The sequence below is a fragment of the Pungitius pungitius genome, chromosome 9 (genome assembly GCF_949316345.1).
Source record: "Pungitius pungitius chromosome 9, fPunPun2.1, whole genome shotgun sequence".
Lineage (NCBI taxonomy): Eukaryota > Metazoa > Chordata > Actinopteri > Perciformes > Gasterosteidae > Pungitius > Pungitius pungitius.
The window spans coordinates 11,367,441-11,389,468 of NC_084908.1; the positions used below are offsets into that span (position 1 = coordinate 11,367,441).

General features: G+C 39.7%; 1 protein-coding gene across 1 annotated transcript; it reads right to left on the reverse strand.

The window, feature by feature from the left end:
- Positions 1-1,978: 1,978 nt before the first annotated feature.
- On the reverse strand, positions 1,979-21,666 carry LOC119217721 (neuronal acetylcholine receptor subunit alpha-7-like). The gene is made up of 10 exons (XM_037471594.2): positions 21,329-21,666; positions 17,863-18,002; positions 15,556-15,600; positions 11,438-11,547; positions 9,858-9,937; positions 8,579-8,746; positions 6,530-6,724; positions 5,911-5,997; positions 4,863-4,972; positions 1,979-4,325 (listed from the first exon to the last, which is right to left on the reverse strand). Exons 1-10 carry the CDS (start codon positions 21,396-21,398, stop codon positions 3,747-3,749), a joined length of 1,584 nt encoding a protein of 527 aa, XP_037327491.2. The 5' UTR covers positions 21,399-21,666; the 3' UTR covers positions 1,979-3,746.
- Between the last annotated feature and the right edge of the window lie 362 nt (positions 21,667-22,028).

Here is a 22,028-nt window from a genome sequence, read left to right on the forward strand (position 1 = left end):
TGGATTTCACTTACACCTTTAAATGATTAAATGCATTCAGCATCATGGGAGCGTACCACTTTGCTATTAAAAATATGTCTCATTGTTATCATCAGAATATTGTCGTACCAGCTTAAACCATTTTTCTAGAAAGCCAGAGTGACACACTATTTCAGGTAAAGAATTTGGGCTCAAACCTTTATAGTGCATGTTTGCATGTGTTTGATTAAACACACTTTTCCAGTCCCTTTGGTGTATCTTCAGATAATTGATATTTTATTTCGGGTTGACGATAGACACCTGATTAAGATGAATAACAAGGAGCCGTGTGAATCGGCCAAGCTGACCAAGTTGCAGGAGAACAGAACAAAGAAAAGTGTCAATCGACAGGGAAAATGCTTCTAATTACAAATTATAATTGAACATTAGCCAACAAAAAATTAGTAGCATTATATTATTTGTAGAATTAGATTCCAGTGGTGACTGCATAGCACTGTTACCAGCTTGTGTGGTCCAATGATTTTGTGAGGGATGTTAAGATTGACGATAGACTCTCATTGGTTGATATTTAAAGAAGAATCATTCAGTGTAAATAATAATGAAAATCTCCTTTCGGGCTATTTGGTGGGTCATTGAATGAATGTGAAAATGACAGTACATGTGTAGGCAGAAAGAAGATGGAGGGATGTACGGCAGAGTAGGTAAAGTAGATTGATAACCAGACCAGACACAGAGATGTTAACAGGACCTTAGAATTGGGGTGGTTTGAGACGGAAGGATTGATGATCATCAAATGATGAAATGTTTCCACCACAACCCCCGCACACAACCGCAGCATTTGTGTCACTTAGGGCATGCAGTGCAAACACATAAAATATGTCTTTTAAACCACATTAAGTACACCCCCTGCAGTAGTGGGGCAAGGTGTGGAAACAGTCTGTCTCTGTCGCACACATTGTCTCATCCAACCCTGACTGCTCTGAGGGGAATGTGTTACCACCTGTACAGCCTACAAGCTACTAGTATTAGACTGCCTGATTAATCCGTCTGATTTTGTGCCGGGTTTAGATCTTTTGAGGGGGCTTACAGTACGTTTCATGAAGAGGTTTCCCTTAAGCTGTTAATGGTGATGAGTTGTCTGGCTTTGTGGGGGCATCATCAGGACATGTTAGTTCAGGTTGTTAAGCCCTTCTATTTTTAATAATCTCACCTTTAAATGACAATAGAAATGGTAAATCTGCAGCAGATGCCAGCAACATACTGTAATTCTACAGCAGTCGTGTGTTAACTTTCACAATCATTTACAGTAAAATCGAGTTGCAGTATGTATGACTGTTTGACAGTCTGGTAAGGAGTTTGTCTAATTTAGATTCTCAGGGTTTTTCTGCAGGCAAAATGATTAATACAACACTCAAAACTAGCAGTTTAAAACAATTAATCTGCAACGCAATTAACCTCAGCTATGTATAATTCTGTGGTTTAAAGGGATCTGCATTATTATACAAATGATGCAACAATCAACAAAATATATAAATCAAACAAACTTTAATTTGACATGGAACCGTCAGCATAAATTCTGGTACTGTAAAAAGACAATGCACAGAGATTTTGTGTTCAAAGTCAAGAGGCTTCTTCCGATTGTAGAGACGTGTGTATGGACAGTGGTGGACTTCCACTGGACGATCACACCCGTCTTCTTGGAGACAACCTTGTCCCTGATGGTCTCTTTGGATCAACACCTATGAAGCATCTAAAATCAAGAGTCTAAAATCAGAGACTGAAAGAAAAAACCTTTTTTTATCATAAGTTGTCATCTTAAATATGCTAAAACATGTCATGTATGCTTATTATTATTGCCAATTGTTACTTTATAGTGAGAAAGATATTCTCCCATTATTTTGGTTAACTTGTGAAATGTCACATTTTATTGCATGTTACCATTATAATCTTGTGTAATGTTGTGCTGCAATCCTTTCACACCCCAAGTTAAAAAAAAGGAATGTGTGGGTGTGTGGTTACAACTTTTGAAAGCATTTAAAAAAAATATATATATATATTATATTAATTGTTGCATGACAGCCACTCAAATGACACTCAAATGATCACATTTCCCTTTTATTTTTCACAAAAAAATATGTACAGTGGACATTTATGTACATCTTTTGAAAGAATGAAGTATACTTAGCAGAGAGGCAAAGACCACACAAAAGACTACAAAATACAACACACGTATAAAAAGAAATAGTAAACAGTCATATACTCCGTTTTTAGTGTACTTTGCAATATCAGTAAACAGTTTCACATGTGCAACACATCTATTCAAATCAATTGTATGGTTGCTGCTTCAACATAGCTTTAATTGGTCAATGCAGAATGTCTTTAACCGATAACATCATATTCTCTTTATGCATGTTCAGTGAAGATAATTATGTAATTAATGATATTTGTTCATTTAACATTGAACAGACTCAGTGCCATAAATGCTATTCACATGAAAGAAAATAAATAGACATCTGCATGACTAACAATAGAAATGGGAGAGGTTATTTCACAAAGTTTCTACATAGGTTTGTCCAAGTTACACATTCTGTATGTAGAGACATTGTCTCTTCTATAAATATATACTCTCCAAGATGAAAAACTATTTCTCAATCTATTTAATCACATTCTTACAGCAACCAAGACCCACCGTACAGTATGTTACATCAAAATAACATACCAAGTATGAGTTTCCTTTTAAAAAGAAATTCATGAAACAGCTTTGTGCTCTTTGTTTATTAGTGCTAGTCTTTTATTCTTCATCTATCATTACACCTGCAGCTTATAATCATCAAATGTGCAAAGACAAATGGACTAGAATAGTCCAACATTTCTCCAGTGAAAAAACCCCCCCTATTTACCATTTAGACATGTGTGGTATAAATATATATACGAGGTCCCATTCATTCTTGTTGAATATTACCAGAGATTAGATAAGAACGTTTTTGCCTTTCGCTGAGTAAAATAACAAAGCACTCGGCACTACAGAAGGATAGTACCGAATACATCGACACTGGGATGATGTACCTTCCAAATTCGTTTAAACTACTGCAAGACTACGACTTGCATTCATCTTTTTTACTTCATCATCAACAAGACTTATGTAACCAGTGCAGAAGTCACATAAACATCGTCTATAGGAATATGTTTTTGGAAGTTAAATTTGTTGTTGGATCCCTCCAGAAATTACTTCAAGCTATAATAAATGTGAAAGGAGCAGATCTGCAAATGTCTCAAGAATTCATTTTAATGGCAACAGTCACATGTACGCTAAAGAAAAAGGAAATGAGAGGATCAGGGGAAAGAAAGGAAGCGCGCCGAAATTGTGTGAATGGCAAGAAAGAAAAAGTGGTGAATAAGGATCAATTAAATACTTACATATGTAAAAAAAAGCACTGAGACAATGTCAATACATAGTTGCCCGGGTTATATGACAACCATTTAGATTTTAGTAATGAGTTATTTACTTCATTACTATTTCCATTCCCACATATGTGGTGAATTTATATACAACAAGTAATTGTGTAATCCAGATGCATCTACAATTAATCATACACTAGCTGTGCCTTCGTTTAAAGAGAAAGAGGAAAAGATTGGCTTTGTACTGTGACTTTGAACAACCCCTTTGAAATAACTCAACCTCGTGTGACTTCACATAGTTTGCAGCAGCGAGACGGGTGCGCCACAAAGCTTCCAATGTCAACTTTGCCTTGTTGACGAGCTCGGCCTTATGTGAAGTCTTTGGACACAGCCTCAATGAAATTGGGAGCCGACATGAGGATAGTGAAGGTGCAGATGATGGAGAAGAGCGAGAAGGCCACCAGGCACAACCGATCCACCACTGCCGCTGCAAACTTCCACTCGCTGCAGATCGCTTCTCCCTCGTCGTGCTCCCGAAAGCGCCTGGCGATGTAGTGCACTTCCTCCAGGATCCTCGAAATCTCCGGAACCTGCTCCAGCAGCACAGTCCGTTCCAAGTGGATCTCACGTGGGGAGGAGCCGTTGAGATGGCCGCCGGCGCACATTACCACGCCTGACTCGGTGCTTGGTGGGAATGAATGGTTGTCTGAGCTCCGAGGGTGGTAACCATGATACAGGTTGGCGTTCCCATTGGTCGCGGTTGGCAGGGTGGACGCCTGGCCCGGCACGGAGCTCACCTGGATGCTGCTGGAGCCGGTGTGCTCCGGGGGATGGTGGGAGTTTTTGTAGTCTGGGGGGCAACTGGAACTCACAGTGGTTCGGTTTTCCTCTCCAGGTTTCTTCATGCGGAGAAACCAAGCGCACCAGTTCAGTAGGATCACTCGGACCTGGATGAAGAGACGAGATGTGGTGTATAAGTGTAAGACCGGACAGAAGAATAGGAGAGATCAGTGAGTCAGACGCCAAAGTATGAGCAGTAGAATCAAATGACAGCAAGGAGAGAGCGATACAGAAAATCTAAGAACTTTTACCATTCAATCTTACATTTGTTACTGTTTTTTGTAGAGGAAGATGCACATGAGGTGTAGAACTATAGTTTGGAGATTTTCTGTCATGTAGTTCCTTATTATTTCATAACTTTATGGTTCAGTTTAACAACTTTCATAATTAGATAAATCTTTCTTAAATTTAGAATTAAATAAAACCCCAATGATAAAAATATACACATATACAACAGCCCGGTTATCAGTACATAGCTACACAGTTGGGTAAAACTGACCTCAGACAGGTAAAATCAAGTGTTGCTATCTCATACACTGTCTACATGGGTATTAAATGTACAAATATAAATATGTTGTGTGGATGTGGTTAAGGCTATCACAAAGATGGCAAATCATTGGGTTCAAAAGTCATTGTCAACATACCCATTTGGGCATTTTCCCTCCATGGGGGTCGTGGTGGTGGAACTGCAATACCAGGACGGTTACCACCACAGACAAGCCTACAATCATCATGGTGCTGGCAAAGTACTGGGCTGGAAAGTAGAGGAGCAACTCAGTACTGCACAACGATATCCATTTGGAATAGAAAACATTCAATGTAATGCATCAGTGTTATTTTGAAAGAAATGTTCGTGAATCTACAAACAGAACAAGATGAAACCTGAGAAGCAGACATGGTCGTCGGCACAAAGTCAGTCGGTTGGCTGGTTGGCCAGTAGAGAGTTTAGCCTTTATAAAACCAAACATCCCAATTTACAAACCAACCCAAACACACACACACACACACACACATGCTTGCAGGCATTTGGAGGTCACAGCAGGAACTTATAGATGTAGATGTAGGCGAGAATGCTCCCCGTCCACACACACCTCAATCACTCAAACACATGGTATATTCCCTCTGAAAAATAGAAGACGTTTTTCTTTTTCTAATCTGCTCCATGATGAAGTACAATTGTCAGAGTGAGTGTTAAAGAGTATTTCACCTTGTCTGGAATCCATCAGTTCAGCTTCACCTGCAATGTGTTAATATGTCCATTCCAATGAATGCAAGATATCGAGCAGCGTTTTGAAATGCACCTCTGAAGGTGTTGTGCTCTGAGAACAAGCTTCACATCCCATATCAGCCACCTCTCATGTCCAGCTGCTGCAGCCCCCCTGGGGCGAATGGTATGAGGTGTTGTCATTGAGTCATTCCACTATTTTACAGATCCTTCAGTATACGGCTGCCCTACCATTGTTCTGACAGCTTCATCACGACACCTCAACAGTGTGAAAATAGTCAGAACATGTAACGAACAGACGCACATGGTTAACCAATATGCACAGTGATGGCACCGGACCGTTATTTTCAAAAGACATTTTCAAACCATTCCTGTGTCTCGTGTGCGTTTAAAAAATATAATGAGTAAATATCACTTGACTACACAAAATCCCACGGAGCTATAATTGTAGCGGCAGGGTGCCTTACCAATCAGAGGAACGGAGTCTGAAGTGGCAGGCATGATCTCTGCGACCAGTAGCATGAACACCGTGAGAGACAGCAGCACTGTGATGCCTGCAGGAGGACAGCGGAGCAGAAGCACAGAGAACAACTCTTTCATCACATCTCGTTTTCTCTTAAATGGTGACTTGAGAACACTCAAAGTAAATGTAGCTAGTTGCTTCAAAATAGGAAAAAAACAGCTGTAGATTTATTTTGGAATCTTAACTCTCTGTTCTACACTCAAGGGATTACTTGCAGTCATATATTTACACTGGCACTGTCTCGCTGAATGTCATTTTGAAAGCAGCTGACATTTTCAGGTCCAGGTGATGAACCTTTCTGTTTTAATGAGGAACTTGTATTTCTCTGCTAATGAATAAGATCCAACTATTAATGCAAATTCACTGCCAAAATGTCAACATTAGCTAAGAGTAATGACAAATAAATGGGTTAGCACCAGCGAGCCGAGATCAGCAATGTAAGGGAATGAAATATTATCAAAGAAAAGAATTATGACTTGTTGTCCCTCTGTGTTAGCGTGGGGAGAATGTGCCTGTGTGTGTGTGTGTGTGTGTGCGCGTGTGCGTGTGCATGTGCCCTGTACCTAGTGAGATCTTCTCTCCAGAGTCAGCAGGGAGCAGGAAGACCAGCAGGGCCAGACCAGAGATGAGCACACAGGGGATGAGCAGGTTGAGGCCGTAGTAAAGCGTCCTGCGGCGCATAGTGACAGTGAATGTCACATCTGGATATGGCTCCTTACAGCAGTCGTAGTACAGCTCATTCCGTTTAGCCGGCACACCTGAGGGGAACAATATGAAGCGAGTTGTAAGCACATGGCTATGAAATAATGGTTTGGCTCTTCTGCTTAGGTGAAGAAGAAGGCTGTGAATGTGCAGCTGTGGGTACTGATGAGTGCTGGTAGAGACCACCAATCAATGGTCATTATTTGTTTCGCATTACTGGTACCATTAAATATGGTGCAAAGGTAAAGTCGTGCACTTTTGGAATCCTTTGAATATTAGGAAAAAATGTGAGTCAAAGAGGTAAAATGTGATTAATAATCCTTTGCCATGGTTATACCACAATGTCTCAGTTTCTCTGTGATCACTCAAAGAAGCCACTTAATCTACATGTTCTTTATGTTTTGCGTCTATGTGGAGATGCAGCTTATTGCTGAAAAAACGGCGAATGCACTTCTGCCTAAATGAATACTACACTTAATACAATGATGTCCTGATATAATGTTTGACATAAAGTAATATGTCTTTGTCTCTGTGCTCTTCCAAGCAAAGAGTCTAGGAAACAGTCAGATTCCCAAAAGTTAACTTAAACTTAAAACAACAAACTTTGAACAAACTATTAATCCTGTTAATACTGGATGTAAAAACATCCCTTTGCCAAACTCTTTTTTTTGTTAATTATAGAGGAAGAAATGACCATTCTTAGTTCTCTATGTGGAGGAGCAATCTGCTCATTTATCATCGCACTCCTATAACATTGGATTTACATTTTGAAGTTTAATCAAAATAATCAAAATCAATGCAGCAGAACCAGGTAGGATCCTCTTTTTTTATTCCACACATTCTTCTTCCTCATCAACCCTGGCCACCTACAGTCGAGTTGGAGATTTGTTGGTGTTAGATAGTAGTAGCGGCTAATGTAGCCTCAGGCCGCCAGCCTCATCCAGTGGAGATGAGGAGCAAGCTACAGAGGTCTGGTAAGCGGTTATCAGGGATAATCAGGGGGTTCCTTCTATATATGTTTTGACATTGTGAAAAAATGCACTTAATATTTGTAGTTTATCCCAGGAATAATCTGTATAGGTGAGCTGATGCTTACATTTGGAATACATTAGCATACGTTAGGAAGGAGGAACGATTTAAAATCACCCCCCCCCAAGCTTGATTATTCACTAATGCTCATCTGTCTTGTTGGCATTGTACACTTTATCCCTAAAATCTGCCTTGTCCAACAAATTTACAGAAAAACAGGCCAATGGTTCAGTCGAGACAAATATGTCCCCAAACGTGTGAGCATCTCTGTTGGTGAGAGCCACTGTGTGAGAATATGAATAGCATGGTGTGTTCTGAGGCACCTGGACAGTGTGTGTTGTTGGCCAGCTTGCACGGTTGCTTTGGCTGAATTAAATGAACCATCCCTGGGCCAGCTGTCCCTACACATGGCCACAACCATCACACTCAATTTCCCCAGCCAGCTGGATACTCTCACTATGTGTTAATGTGTGTTTGTGACCCAAACTAGAGTTAGAGACTACGTGCACTTTAAATTTCCATGTTGAAAATTGAATAAATGAGAGGTAAAGAACGCAAAAAAGGAGCAGCACACCACCATATTACTACTTGAGCAAGTTGAGCTGATAGAATTAGAAACAATTTTTCCTATAAATGGCAGTGAAATATTTGAATCATTGCTGTTGTAGCAGCAGTTTGCAGAAGCAGTTCCCAAGAGCAGCAGCATCCGCTTACAATTTACATTTCTTGTTAGTTTCTACAATTGCTGTGCACCTGAACGGGTCCTAGTGTGCACCTGAAGGGGTCTTAGTGTGCACCTGAACGGGTCTTAGTGTGCACCTGAAGGGGTCTTAGTGTGCACCTGAACGGGTCTTAGTGTGCCTTTCTATTTCACTTCTTACCAACAAGATCCCATTCCCCATTTGGGATGTAGGTGGAGACGTCCACGTCCATCATCTGGAGGTCCAGCAGCCAGCCGTCATGTGTCCAGGAGCCAAACTTCAGGTCACACTTCTGCACATCGAATGGGAACCAGCGCACATCAATGTAGCAGGTGCTCTTCAGAATGCCTTGAGAAAAGCACAGGAGAGTTACTGTGTGCACGTTGCTCATTCTGTTTAAAATCAGATTCATGCGAGGCAAAGCAATACATTAAATTGCTGTACATATAAACGTCGACTTTTCTTTTTGAACAGACATGGAGGGGTCATTGAAATAATTTATGTCATATGTATTCATGATTTCATATTTATATATTGTTTATATTTTCAGTCATTATATTCATTTTAAAGGGAAAAAAGACTGAGTAATTAATGTTAATCAAAAATGATTAATCAATAATTAATATTTAAGTAATATGAGCAATCAGAACACTTTTCTTTGGTTATAAAAATTGGATAAAAGGTGAAAGTGTTTTGTTGTAAAGGTCACACATAATAATGATAATGGAAATAATCAAGCTAATGATGTTTCTTAGGATAATTTATTTATTAGTTCATAGTATTTATTGTTTATTTGTTAGGAACAGAGACCATATACATAGACAATCTGACAGGAGCTTTCCAATTATAGCCCTAAAAAGGGCTTTTATGAAACCAGGAGAAGAAAACAAAGAGGTAAAAATGTTAGACAGTGAGGTACAATTAAAGCAAATGTTTAAAAGCATTACACGTCAGAGCCGGACAGGACTAGAGATGCGTCATTGAAAGGCCAGTATCTGGTTGCTCTCCTGAAAGTAATGAAGTTGGCAACTGTCAAGTGATCGGGTAGCAAGCTGCTGACCTTTTTTTTTCCCTTGTACAAATGAAGATGTCTGAGCAAATCATGTTCTGAAGGATGGGACCTTACAGTTACCACTTGCATCTGCTCTGATGTATTAGTAGGAACGGCTGAGTACATTTACACATTTAACTGCATAATGGAAAACAACATCTTAAAATCTTATTTCTACTTAAAAGGCACCATTTGCGGTACCTCATTGGCTTTTTGTCACAGTTTTTCATGGCACACTTGTAAAGGCCCTCTATGGATTTAATTACTGACTGGTTGGCTGGGACAAACCATTGTGGTGCTAATTATGTTGAGGAAACTGTAAGGTAAACCATAAATGATATTCATACGAGCAAAGAGACATTTGACAGAATGAATTTAAACCATGTTATTAGTCGTTGAATACGTCACCTGGTGGGATGTATTGGCAGGATCCTGAAGAATTTACTAACACGTTTGTGTGGAACGTAGCATCAAACCTTTCGTCAGCACTGCAGTGAGAGAAAGTGGAGAATGTAAAACAATTGGAAAAAAGCCCCAAGACAAAGTGAATGTGAAAACCACAATATGAAAAAACAAGAAACAGAGCAAAAGGTTCTGAAGTTAGGAGTTAAGAACAAAAAGCAAAGACCGATACAGTTAAAACAAAAAGACAGACATTAAACTGCAAGTAAAAGATAAGGATTAGTGTGGAACCAGACAGACAATCATACTTGGCTCCTAGTAAAATAAGAAAACAGGGTTGTTTGCCATGCCAATAGAAAGGGATTACGAACACCCAAAAAACGTATCACAGACATCATAATCTCATTATATTTAAGTTAGCTAATGCTTTTATCCAAAGTGACTTACAATAAGTGCATTCAAACACAACAACATGAATAAAAAAGTACAAGAAAGCTGAACCATAAAGTGCTAAAAAAAAGTGCAACCTACAGTGCTTCAATGTATTGCAAAATGATGACGCAATGACCAAATTTACCAATATAGCTCAATAAAAGCTCCTCTTATGTCACAGTTTGAATCTTTGTTCCTGCTCGCTTGCTTTGAGGAAAGAGATGTCAAGGAATGTAATCCTGATTTATAACGAAATGTAAGTTTCAATCAAAGTTTGTTTTTGTTAGACTAGGATGAGTATTTCATGTCTATATTAACCATTTACAATAGTTGTCATTTAACACTATAACATCAAAAATAAAAAAATATTGTAGAGCTGAAAACATTAAAAACACACTACAATAATCTTTTATTCTACTTCATTCATTGCTACAGGCCTTTGGCCAGAGTTACAGTTGTCCTATGTGACAAAGTCAGGTACGAGTCACAGCTGTGGTACGAGTCACAGCTGTGGTACGAGTCACAGCTGTTTAGTAAGAGGCAACATTTCTGGATGGTCTAATTCCCACTGACCACTGCAGGCAGTAGATGCAAAGCCCCATGAGAGCTCTGCGTCCTGCCAGAGAGAATTAGCTTAATCTCCAGATAAAACGAGACTTTAGCATAGAATTAAATTTCATCTGGGGAAGAGGCTCCAGGCAATCAATGCATCCACGTAATAGAGGAAATAAAAACAGGAAGAAAGGAGTATGTTAAATACAATGAAATGGCAAAAGTAGTGACCGGTTAAACAATGTGCTGATCATGAGGCTGGTTCCACTAATCACTTTCCACTATTCCTTTTTTTAATATCAATATAAGTTAGAAAACAACCGGCTTAATTCATAACAGTAAAACGATGTCATGTAGGGGTTTCAAAGCAGTACATTGTAATGATCAATTCTTGTCAGTAAGAAAGTAAAGACAAGTAGAGATTAAATATGACATTTTATGTGACCAAAACATCTTATACTATTTAAATAAAATTACTATTAAATCAAGTAGTATTTAATTATTACAACTTAAAAGCAACTCTCATATAGCAGAGTAGTTTTAAGTGGGAAGGAGTAATAATAAACAAGGCATGATGAAAGCTGTTTGTGAGTATGACCGACCTGTTGTAGAGGAGGATATCTGGAACCCATACCAGATTAGAAGGGAAGCGCAGATTCTGCACCCCGGGGTAGCTCTCCTGACTCCACGAAAGGTAAATGTCTGTCCAATGCTGAAACAACACAGCGAGTAAGGTAAGGTAGGGACATCATCGTCACAAGGACAACGAAAGAGGTAAGAAAATGACAGAAATTATAGAACAGTTCCAACTGCATATATAATCTGTGTCAGATAGAATATTTCTTAAAATAAAAAATAAAATATATTTGCTTGGCTAATATTTCAACAACTGCGGGCTCTTACAATTTGTCTCCAGCTCCGCTAACGAGGCCTGACAGTGAACTCTTGTCGAGCCGACAGTTGTTGGCTCTGACCCGTGGGCTCCATGTTGAGCAAGAGGCCAACTGAGCCCAGTGTCAAATTAAAGCATTCAAAGGCAAAGGAAGTGAGCGTGTTGCTTTTTTGCCTCTTAATGACTTACAATCCATATTAAGACACTGGTATAAACATGCGTGTGTTTTTGCATGTATGCGTTTGTTATTGTGGTTTCTGTGTGTGTGTGTGTGTGTAGCATATAGTATGTATAATGTTGAGGAAGCCCTCAGATGTTGCAGCCAAAGAGCACATTCTCCAGGCAGCAAACAGAGTGCCATGGCTAATGCATCCTCTGTACACATCTGTTTGTTTATACATACATCTGTGTGGTTTATGCATGAATGCTCATATGCATATGGACGATGTGCAACGTGTAGTTTTTCTGTTGCATGAGTGAGCTCTTGGGATTGTTAATGAGTGCATGTTTCCGTGCACATGCCTATGCATTTGTCTACGTCAATGTGAGGAACCTTACTATAAACGTTTTTTAAAATCCTATACAGATGGAGCCTGACTTGAACAATTTCAAAGAGATGCCATGCATCTAAAGAGGCTGACATACGTCTCCACTCACGCAGCTAATGACTTAATCACTACACTTGTCATCCGTGGCCTTGGCTGTTTGTTGCTACGGATCCCTCCTTTCATGTCGCTCACGTTGGCTTGGAAAGCACAGCTAACTGCCAACAGAACGATTTACAGCTCACTAACCTTGTAGTCTGTCAGGAAAAGTCAAGGAGGACACTTGGCTATGGAAGTTAACAGCTTTCTAAAAATAGGTTTTTAAGTCACATAACAGGAATTTAAAAAAGCGTCACTAATTTGAAACAACTGGGTGCTCATTAAGGGAGTGCAGAATTCATTCGCCCGAAAGATTTAGGATGATACTCATCTCATCATTTGAGTGTAGGAGGAAAATAAGCATCGTATTTATAACTCTTCCAAGACAGGTTACATACTAAATAGTAAAACATTTGACATTTGTAGTGACCTTCTGTGCATATTTTTTGTGTGCATGTTATAGTGCATGTTATATCCTCCCAACAAATGTGTTATCATTACAAAGCCTCCTTAGCCAGACCAGACCAGAGAGAAAAATGTTTCCAATAGTTATAATGGGATAATGCAATGTGCATGTAGATGACACCAATTTTAAGAATATTCAAGTTAAATGTATACAATATAAAAAAAATATATATGTATATATATATATATATATATATACACACACACACACACCATTTGCATTTAAGTCACATCTGTACTTTAACCAAGCCAATAGTTTAGTGATACATTGTCCTGTACTTCAGATATTTCCTCTGATATTTCTGTTTTGACCCCAAGAGGAGTGGAGATTAATGGATAGTATCGGTGGTGCTAATGTGGTGGGGTTGAACGCAGCCTTTCGGCTGGCTCCTCCCCAGCCAAACGGCCATTTAAGAGCAGGCCTTTAAAAGCACCTGCCGTCAGGGCCTCAAGCACCTCTTGTGTTGTGCTGCACAGCTATGTTTCGTTGTGTTGGTTTTTAATGTTGTCTCTAAATCCGTATACTAACAAAGAACTCTTGTGTTGTGCTGCACAAGGACCCTGCTGTTGTTTTGCTCAATTATATTTGGTAATGTTTTCTCTACTTTGTCATTTCTTTGTTGTACTGTTTGTGTTTTTTTTTGCTGTGTTTTGTTTGCCGTGTTAAGTAGACTTGAGTTTGTTTGTTTTCTTGTAGTTATTAGAATTTACTGTGGTTTTATTGCTTTGTTTTAATAAAACCGTTTACTTAAATATCAACTCTGCCTATAGCCCACAGTAACTTATTTGCGTGCCTTGGGTGTTTTTTCTATAGCTCGTGGGTCCCCAAGTGGCGTTGTTGGACTCTTTCTCTAACCCCCCCCCGTCACACTAACAGCAACAAGAGCATCGATTTACATACTTGAAGACATTTTTCCATCAACACTGTAATGATCCCTCTAAATAATGTTCAGCCTTCATTGTAAAAAAAATGCTACAAATTAGCTGCAGTCAAACCTGTTGATCTGCAGATTATTTAGATTAACAGCAATGCGCCTTCTGGAAATACACTGACACAATTTTGGCACCCAAAACCCAATTTCATTCACCTTCATTACATTCTGAGATCAACACATCAAATTATGGGTACATCAGTTTTTGTGTAAAATGGGTGAAATGACACTTTACATTAATTCAATTCAATTCATTTTATTTTGTATAGCCCAAAATCGCAAATTACAAATTTGCCTCAGAGGGCTTTACAGTCTGTACACATGCAACATCCTCTGTCCCGAAACCACATTAAAGCTTGACATTCAGTCAATTCTTGTCTGACTGACTTCTTAGACATAGGAATCTCACAACAATTTCCATAGTCAGAGAAAACATGCATCCATTGCCTAAAAAACTTAAAATCCTACCGGGATGAAACAAAAGTGAACCTGACCCTTCTCCGCCTTTCTGTGAGGTTCTTAATGTACTTTACAATTCTCCTTCAAAATCTGCTGCATCTGCAAAGCTCCCTTCAGCCATCACACCAAAGTTACATTAACGAGGTGGCTTCTTGAATAATTGATTCCTTGTAAGCCGGTCGGAAACTAACACACTGAGTGTAGTGAACGCTGTGACATCAATAAAGGGCCCTTTGACTGTGGCAGCTGAGACAATGAGGCTGTCGTACGTCAAGCTTGTGTAACATTTGCCAGAGCATTGAAATGCACGTTTCCTCTTAATCCATAATGGGATAGTTGAGCTGAGTAGCTTTCTTTAGACGTTCCTACATACTAAGTACTTGATGCTGATGAGATCCTGTCTCACAGCGGCTGTGCACAGACTTTATATGTTATACTGTGGCACGAATAACTTTATAACGTTGCGTTTTAGTGTAAACACACCACGAACCTCTTTTAGCACAGGATCATTTATATGGCCATAACATGCATTGGTCTACTGACGTCCTTTTCTTGCTTCAAAAGAGGTCAGCTGTAACGATTACAACGTCCCCCAGAGACAGCGGTGCATATCAACCCATGAAGCCAAGTTTAATCAGTCAGCAAAAGTTATTTATGCCAGCAAATTCAATGGTCATGGCCATGTAGAGAAGTCAATTCAATCATTTACATTTTTAGGAATCAATCATCAACATTGTTCGTGGGCAAGAAATTAATATAAACATCAACCAATGTACAATAAACTTGTCGGTCTGTGTCTGTCTTTTGTGTTGTTTCCCCCCTCCCCTTCCTGGTTGTCAGCTGGTCAAGGTGGGATCTTCTAGCAATTCCTGCCACCTGCTGCTGATCTTCTTGATTGCCTCTACTCACTTGCAGTATTTAAGCCCGGTTTGATCTTCCGGTCTTTGTCAGTTTGTCAGTTACTCTCGTGGTAATTCTAAAAAGCTTCTCTAAAGCTAAATGTAGTAGGTGCTGCCCCACAGTGGACAGGTTAAGTTGAAGTAACGTTACCAGGAAAGAAAGAGCACGCCGATCTTGCGCGAAGCTGAATTCTTCCTCAAAGAGTCTTTTTTCACACGCAAGTTTAGGAGATTATTTGTCTGTAAGTACATATTTTGTGTTGTTGTATGAATGCAGTTTAGAAAAAACGCCAGAAAAGCAAGACTTGTCGTTCATCTTTACACAGAAGGAAAAAGTGTTAGCTATTCCTGTCGAGAGGAAACGCAGGTTGAGGGCATCGTAATTCTATTACAGTGATCACACAAAAAGTGCTTGAATAGTGGACATACCAGCTGCAGCCAGGCATTTGTGATCATCACCTGGTTCTTTTCATCCTGGGGGGGTGGAGGGGGACGAAGAGGGAGAGATAAGGAGAATAATCAGCATGGAGGAGACGTTGCAGAGGACAGATAGTGAGGGGAAAAAACAAAAAGAAACCATGTCTCTGGTAAAACATGGGGTAAGAGTATGAGACACATTGACAAGAATGTGAAAGTGCAGCTCAATAGATTTAAAGATGACACGCTCTTTGAATGATAATGAAGTTCTAACCTTTTCCCTTTTCCCTGCTCTGTGATAACAACAGAAGTTGTGTTCCCTCTTTTAAACACCCTTTTTTTGCTTCACAAAGCACGTTCTTCTGTCCTGTTGGTGTGTGCGTGGTGCAATCTAGCTTGCAATCATTGAGATTTGCCCTTGGTTTCAATGTTGCTGTGTTTTGGCTCTAGTGCCGGACCAATTTTAATCGTGATTTGTAAGATTCTGCTCAGTTTCATTACTGACATGCAGCACACACGAATACATAAGCAGCATTGTAGTCTTACATTAGTGTGACGAGTTACGAAACCTTGGCATCGTTGTTAGCTGCATAAGGCACGCGGTGGCCTTTTCCCCTTACTGGATGTTGACCAGTCCCGTGTTGGTCTGTCAGTCTGCTTGTGTATCGGTTATTATTCATGGACATGAACTGTGTATGCGCCATCAACCTGCCCCAGTTTCTGGTTAGAGTGACCCAGGAGCAGATGGTGGAATCAAACAGAGTGCCACCTTACATATGCACAAAAAGACATACACACACACACATAGATAAACCAGCCTTACATTATTTTACAAAGAGCCCAGTAAAGCTTTCATGTAGAGATGTTAAAAACATTGCTTTTTTACAACAATAAAAATATAGAAAACACATTCATTAAAGGGATGTTTTTCTTCTTTGGTTTCTGTATATTACTTATGTGATGTGTTTATTTGTTTTCGAAATTTCAAGCATACATTTTCAATTAGCAGCAATGACATAAACTCCCAAAAAGCACTTTAGACTTTTGTCACATTGCTTTGGAGCAGCGCCGTGCTTTCTCACAAGAGATTGCCTTTCGTCTCTACTCTGGGTCTCCAGTCTGTCGCAAGCAAGCTCTAAGAATACATCAACATGTTGTTTTGCATGTATGCTGCAGGGGACTTGCTCATATTAATAATAGAATGTGATTTTTTTTTATCAGCCCAGCGTACATATGGCTCTTAACACCAGGAAGTTATCACAAGAAGACATACACGGCTCCTGACAGGGCTGAGCCGAGGATGGGACGGAGTGTCGCCTTGGGTTTTTTTTGGTCGGGTGGTGAAGCTTCCAGGCAAGCGGGTATGTGTGGGTTGGAGAGAGGGTTAGGCGCATGAGAGAAACACACAATGAAGCAAACCAAGAATAAACAAAACATAACACGAGATGCGACACAAAACTCCGGACGAATGTGTCGATATCTATAGGATGGTATATCTTTCACAGTGACACACACCCATAACGTAACATCTGGCTAAATGATGGGTTATGTAAACATGACCGTGACAACTAAACATGTTTACCCATCTTTTGTAAGCTACTCACCATCACAAGAAAGCGTAACAGCTGAACTTCCCCAAATGGTTATTTTGTCGGCTTGTTTTTACATTACATTACATTACATGTCATTTGTTTTCATGTTTTCATCAGCATCCGAAATTGTCAGATGATGAAAAAAAACTACACTACAGAATACAAACATTTTGGAATGGGTATGGATAAGCCTATATACATTCATTGTGATTTATTTTCACAAAATGTTGGTGGTTGTTTGAAAAAACATGTATAGGTGAACATTGATATCACTCTTGTATCCGTTCGATATAGATCTTCTCACGCAAACTCTCAGCAGGAAGAAAAGGAACCCTATTTTCTTAAATGAATATGTCTAGACTACAGATGTGATCAGAATGGGGAAATGCTCGAAGCGTGATGTGCGAGAGCTTATCTCCACAATAAGATTCCAGTTCCTTGTTGAATGAAGGAAAGGACTGAGGACCTAACCAAGGGTTGAGGGGGCAAACAAAGAAGTTTTCTCTTTCAAAGATGGATTGTTTCACTTGGTTGGAGTGCTGCAACTGGTGCAAAATCTGTTGATGCTTCAGAGGAAGAATTGTGTGAAGCGAGTGTGTATTTAAATGATCTTTGCCGCTGTTGATTTGAATGAATTCCACACAAATCTTTTCTTTCCTTTTGTCCACCTTCAAACCTTTTCTACTACTTTAGTCGTGCAAACACACAGACAGTCGCACACACTCACCACGTCAATGATTTGTAGCAGCGTGAGGCCAAGTTCCACAACAATGGGTGCAGAGTCGTTTTGGACAGGTCTTTCCAGACGATTGTAGTTCACCATCAGGTCACGGTACAGCTTCCTTTGGTATTCACCGCCATGGCAACCTGGAACGTAATCAGCTCGGTCAGCTTTAACTGTGATCTTTGTATCTCCACGAGGTTAACACGGGAGAATTAAGCTTGAAAAATAAGGACTATTACAGTCCAGTCCATGAGCAACAATGACAACAAAGTCAATCCTGAAGATATTTTCTTCTCTGTGGCCCAACGCTAACAGCAATAGCTTCTGTCAGATTTCTGTAAGAGCAGTATATTTACAGATTCACTCTGTCAAAACATTTACTGGATGTTGAAGCTGCAGTGGCGACTATATGAGTAATTTAATGTATATAAACAGGTGGCAGGTGAATGTGATTCGTATTTAAGTCTTAAGTACTTACAAAAAACAATGCTCTGTTTATTAAAACGTGAAAGTGCAAAGAAATGAATGGATAATTGTTATCTCAATATTGATCAAAACAGTTGCATAATTAGTATGAATAAACACAACAACAAAAGTGAAAATTAATAAAGGTTAACAGGTTAGTAATATGTGTCACGGTTTGGGGTCTTGTCTTGTTTTATTTTGTAGTTTCATGTCTCTTGAGTCCCCGGGTAACTTCACTTCCTGACTTGTCCTGTCTTCCCTTGTGATTGTCTGCCATGCCTGATCGTTTCCACCTGTGTCCAATCACCTGCACCTCCCTTGTGTATTTAAGCCCTGTGAGTCCCTTGTCTTGTGTGGCGTCATTACATGTCGACCGTTCATGTCACGTATGTTGGTGTTTCAAGTCCAGGTCCGTGTCCGTGTCCGTGTCCGTGTCCGTGTCCGTGTCCGTGTTTGTGTTTGTTGGTTTTGTTTTCGCCTCCTTCCTGTCTTTTTTGGTTGGAGTGATTTTGATTTAGAGTTTTTTGACTTTTAAAGTCCTTTTATTTTTGTATTCTCCGCGTCTGAGTCCTCCCTCCTTGCCCACGCACCCCCCGTATTGACAATATGACTGAGTAGAATTAAATGGTTGCAATAACTTATTGCAAACTTATCCTACATCAAATATTTCCATGGTATTCAAGGAAACTCTTTCCTAAGAAATGTAGATAAAATATGTGATAATATACATAATAATATTGCAGTTTTTAATATATTGACCACTGCTAGATTTTCTAGTGTGGAGACATTCACAAGAGCCAAAACGGTAATAAGTATCCATGTTAAGGGAAGGTGGGAAAACAGATAACAACTAACACGAGTTAAAACGCAGGCTGTAATAATATAAAACGTCTTCATTGGGGAATGTATCATTCTGGTTCATATGCTTAAATAGTACTATAATTAAATGTTCTACTTTGTAATGCGAAATAGACATGACCTACTTTTTTGAAAGATGCCATAATCATACAAATAAAATCTATGATTTATGGCTTTAAGTTTCCCAAACCACACCCAGTGGCTTCTCATCTCAAGGTTGTCATCGTTTAAACCTCCAGACTCCCTCATGCTGAGCTCTCATCTGAGCCACAACTGAAAAGGTCTTGAATATTTGAACATATTCCAGTAATTACACGAGTGTCAGCCAAGACGCAAGTTTGAGTATTTAGCTAATGAGGCACAATTAAACAAAAAGCCTTCTCTGTTTGTGAGGGTGTTGGCGAATGGCCAATGGGGAACCCCTAAATCTTGTCTGCGTAATGGGTTTGGCAGCCAGCAAAAGTGTTGGGCCAAAACAAGCACATGGGGGAGAGGGGGGGTTTACACGAAGGAGCCCTGATAAAGCATCACTTGAAATGAATACGTGAATCACCTCCCCGACCAGGGTGTTCCTGTTGTCTGCAACACAGACTACAAAGATTTCATTCATCTTTGCAGCACGCCACAGTAATAAAATATATTAGTATACAAAACATCTTAAAACATACAGTTTTAGTAATTGGTATTGTGAATATTGTCACTACAGGAAAAGATAACATTTCTGACAGGTAGTTGTTGGTACTGATAGTTGGGAGTTGGTTTGCATCCGGGGGGGATCTTCATCCTCGGAGTGTCCCATTTGCAACATCTTTCTTACCAGACCTGTTTGTCACCACTTTTTTTAAAAAATATGTGCTGTTTGTATTTACTAAGCTGTTGTATTGTACAGGAATAAAAAAAATGATTTGATGTGGCAGGAGTAGGTACTACTTACTGGTAATTCTCTATGAATCGTTCACTATTAAAAGGACTCTGCCTTCAAAATTATTAATTTTTACTCAAGCTACAAAACTGCATTTTTTGAAAACCTGCATTCCCTGGTATTTTTAATACTGCCACTTTGATGTCTTTTTCAACAAAAAAAAAGAATGCAGGTCCATTAAAAGATGTCAATGCCTCTCTTACCTCAGTTATGCAATGTGGTATTTTTAATTATTCTCAAAAATTCTAAACAGTGAAAGCAAAAGTCGTTTAAGAAAAGATATGCTTTAGGGTCAAATAAATACGGAAGTTGAGTTAATTAAGTATGGAAGTTACATGACAAATAAATCAACATTACAAATGTTTTCTTGCGACAGATTTTGTTTGCTAATTTTTTTATTTGGATCAATGATTGCTCCTGGAAAAAAGTGCATTGAGTATGGAGATTCCTTGGTAATTGCTGTTATTATCAACACATTGGCAGGTTGTAACCACCTCCCATTCTATGGAGCCAATAAATACTAGAGCATTGAGACTAGGAAGAAAAACATGGACATGCTACCCGATCAAAACTGCCCTTGAATCTATTTAGCAGTTGGGCATCCCCATGTTGTCTTATGGGATCGACCCAATACACCTATGATAAAGCAGCACCTGGTAAATTGTCTGTGTCTTTATATTTTTCTCTTTAAGGTAAAATTTGAGTCAAACATGATTGTTTGAGTAAAACTTCTTTCTGTAAAAAGGGCCTACAGAATAGATGTAGGCTTTACAGCAGGGATTCAAACTTAAAGAAATGTAATCTCCTCTTCTACCTCTCACTCTGATGTGCGACCACACACTGCAAGCTTTCCAATTTAGTAACACAGATGATTATTACACTGCGGTGATCAGAAGCACATATTATAACAAGAATGTCACCATTTAAATGTGTAATACGATGCATGAAGATGGTGAATTGAGCTTTACTTTAAATCGCCATTCTGGAGGAATATTACGATATATTTTATTAATCTCAAAATAAAAAACGTATAGAAAGTTAGTAAGACAGATGTTTCTGTCTCACCAGATGTGCACTCAATAGCACCCAACTAAGCCTAAGTGTTCAAACTTTTAGCTCCTCTCAGAAATCAATCAAAGAAAAAAAAAAGTGCTTTTCTTTTGGACCTCGCATCCTTCGAGCCACGGACAACAGAATGAAGGCAGGACTCCATCGGTGACCCACCTTTACAGCAGAAGGTCGTCCACAGGTAAACTCCAATCAATACAGATCCGGTGCACCTCCGAGGCTCCATGGCAGCGACGCAGCCCGCTGGGTATGTCAAACTTCGAGGGAGTGCAGCTTTGTCAGCCTGCTGGAGCCGCGCGCGCTCTCTGTCTCTCTCTCTCTCTCTCCCTCTCGCTCGCTCTCCCTTTCTCACACACTCTCTCGTAGTGTTCCGGTCCACTGTCCCTTTAGATTCTCCTTCTCCCTTCTCCGCGCTCAGCTGTATTTTACGCGACACATCTCGAGCCGTCCCTTTGCCCTTTCCCCCGTGGCAGGCGCGCGCAGCGGTGATGGCAGCCACCTGTCCGCTTTCTGCTCATGCGCAGTGCCGTCGGCCTCGTCCAGGTTCGCCCCTTCAAGGCCGTTTTGTTCCCCCCCCCCCTTTCAAACTTTGTTTAGCGCATGCACAGCGTCCCTCAGTTTGTGATTTGGGAGTGCTGAACATGACGATAATCTGTCACTGACCTTACAGTAATAATATCCCCTTTCTTACCCACTCAATTCAACCTGTCATCAATTCAATTATTTCTTTTCTTTTTTTATAGCAAATTCACTTTTTAATTTGCCCCTTTTTTTACCCTGGAATTCTGCATATTTTTGTCCAACAAGAACATTTAGATCAGTGGTTCTCAACTTGTCTGGCTCCAGTGGGTCGCGA

Bases quoted from the DNA above. Each gene is read 5' to 3' on its own strand.
- LOC119217721 (XM_037471594.2), bottom strand. From the start codon at position 21,398: ATGGAGCCTCGGAGGTGCACCGGATCTGTATTGATTGGAGTTTACCTG. The intron at 11,548-15,555 runs GTATGTCCACTA...GTGTTGTTTCAG, and splicing joins CAAATGCCTGGCTGCAGCTG to CATTGGACAGACATTTACCT. The intron at 9,938-11,437 runs GTCGGTCATACT...CTCTCACTGCAG, and splicing joins GATATCCTCCTCTACAACAG to TGCTGACGAAAGGTTTGATG.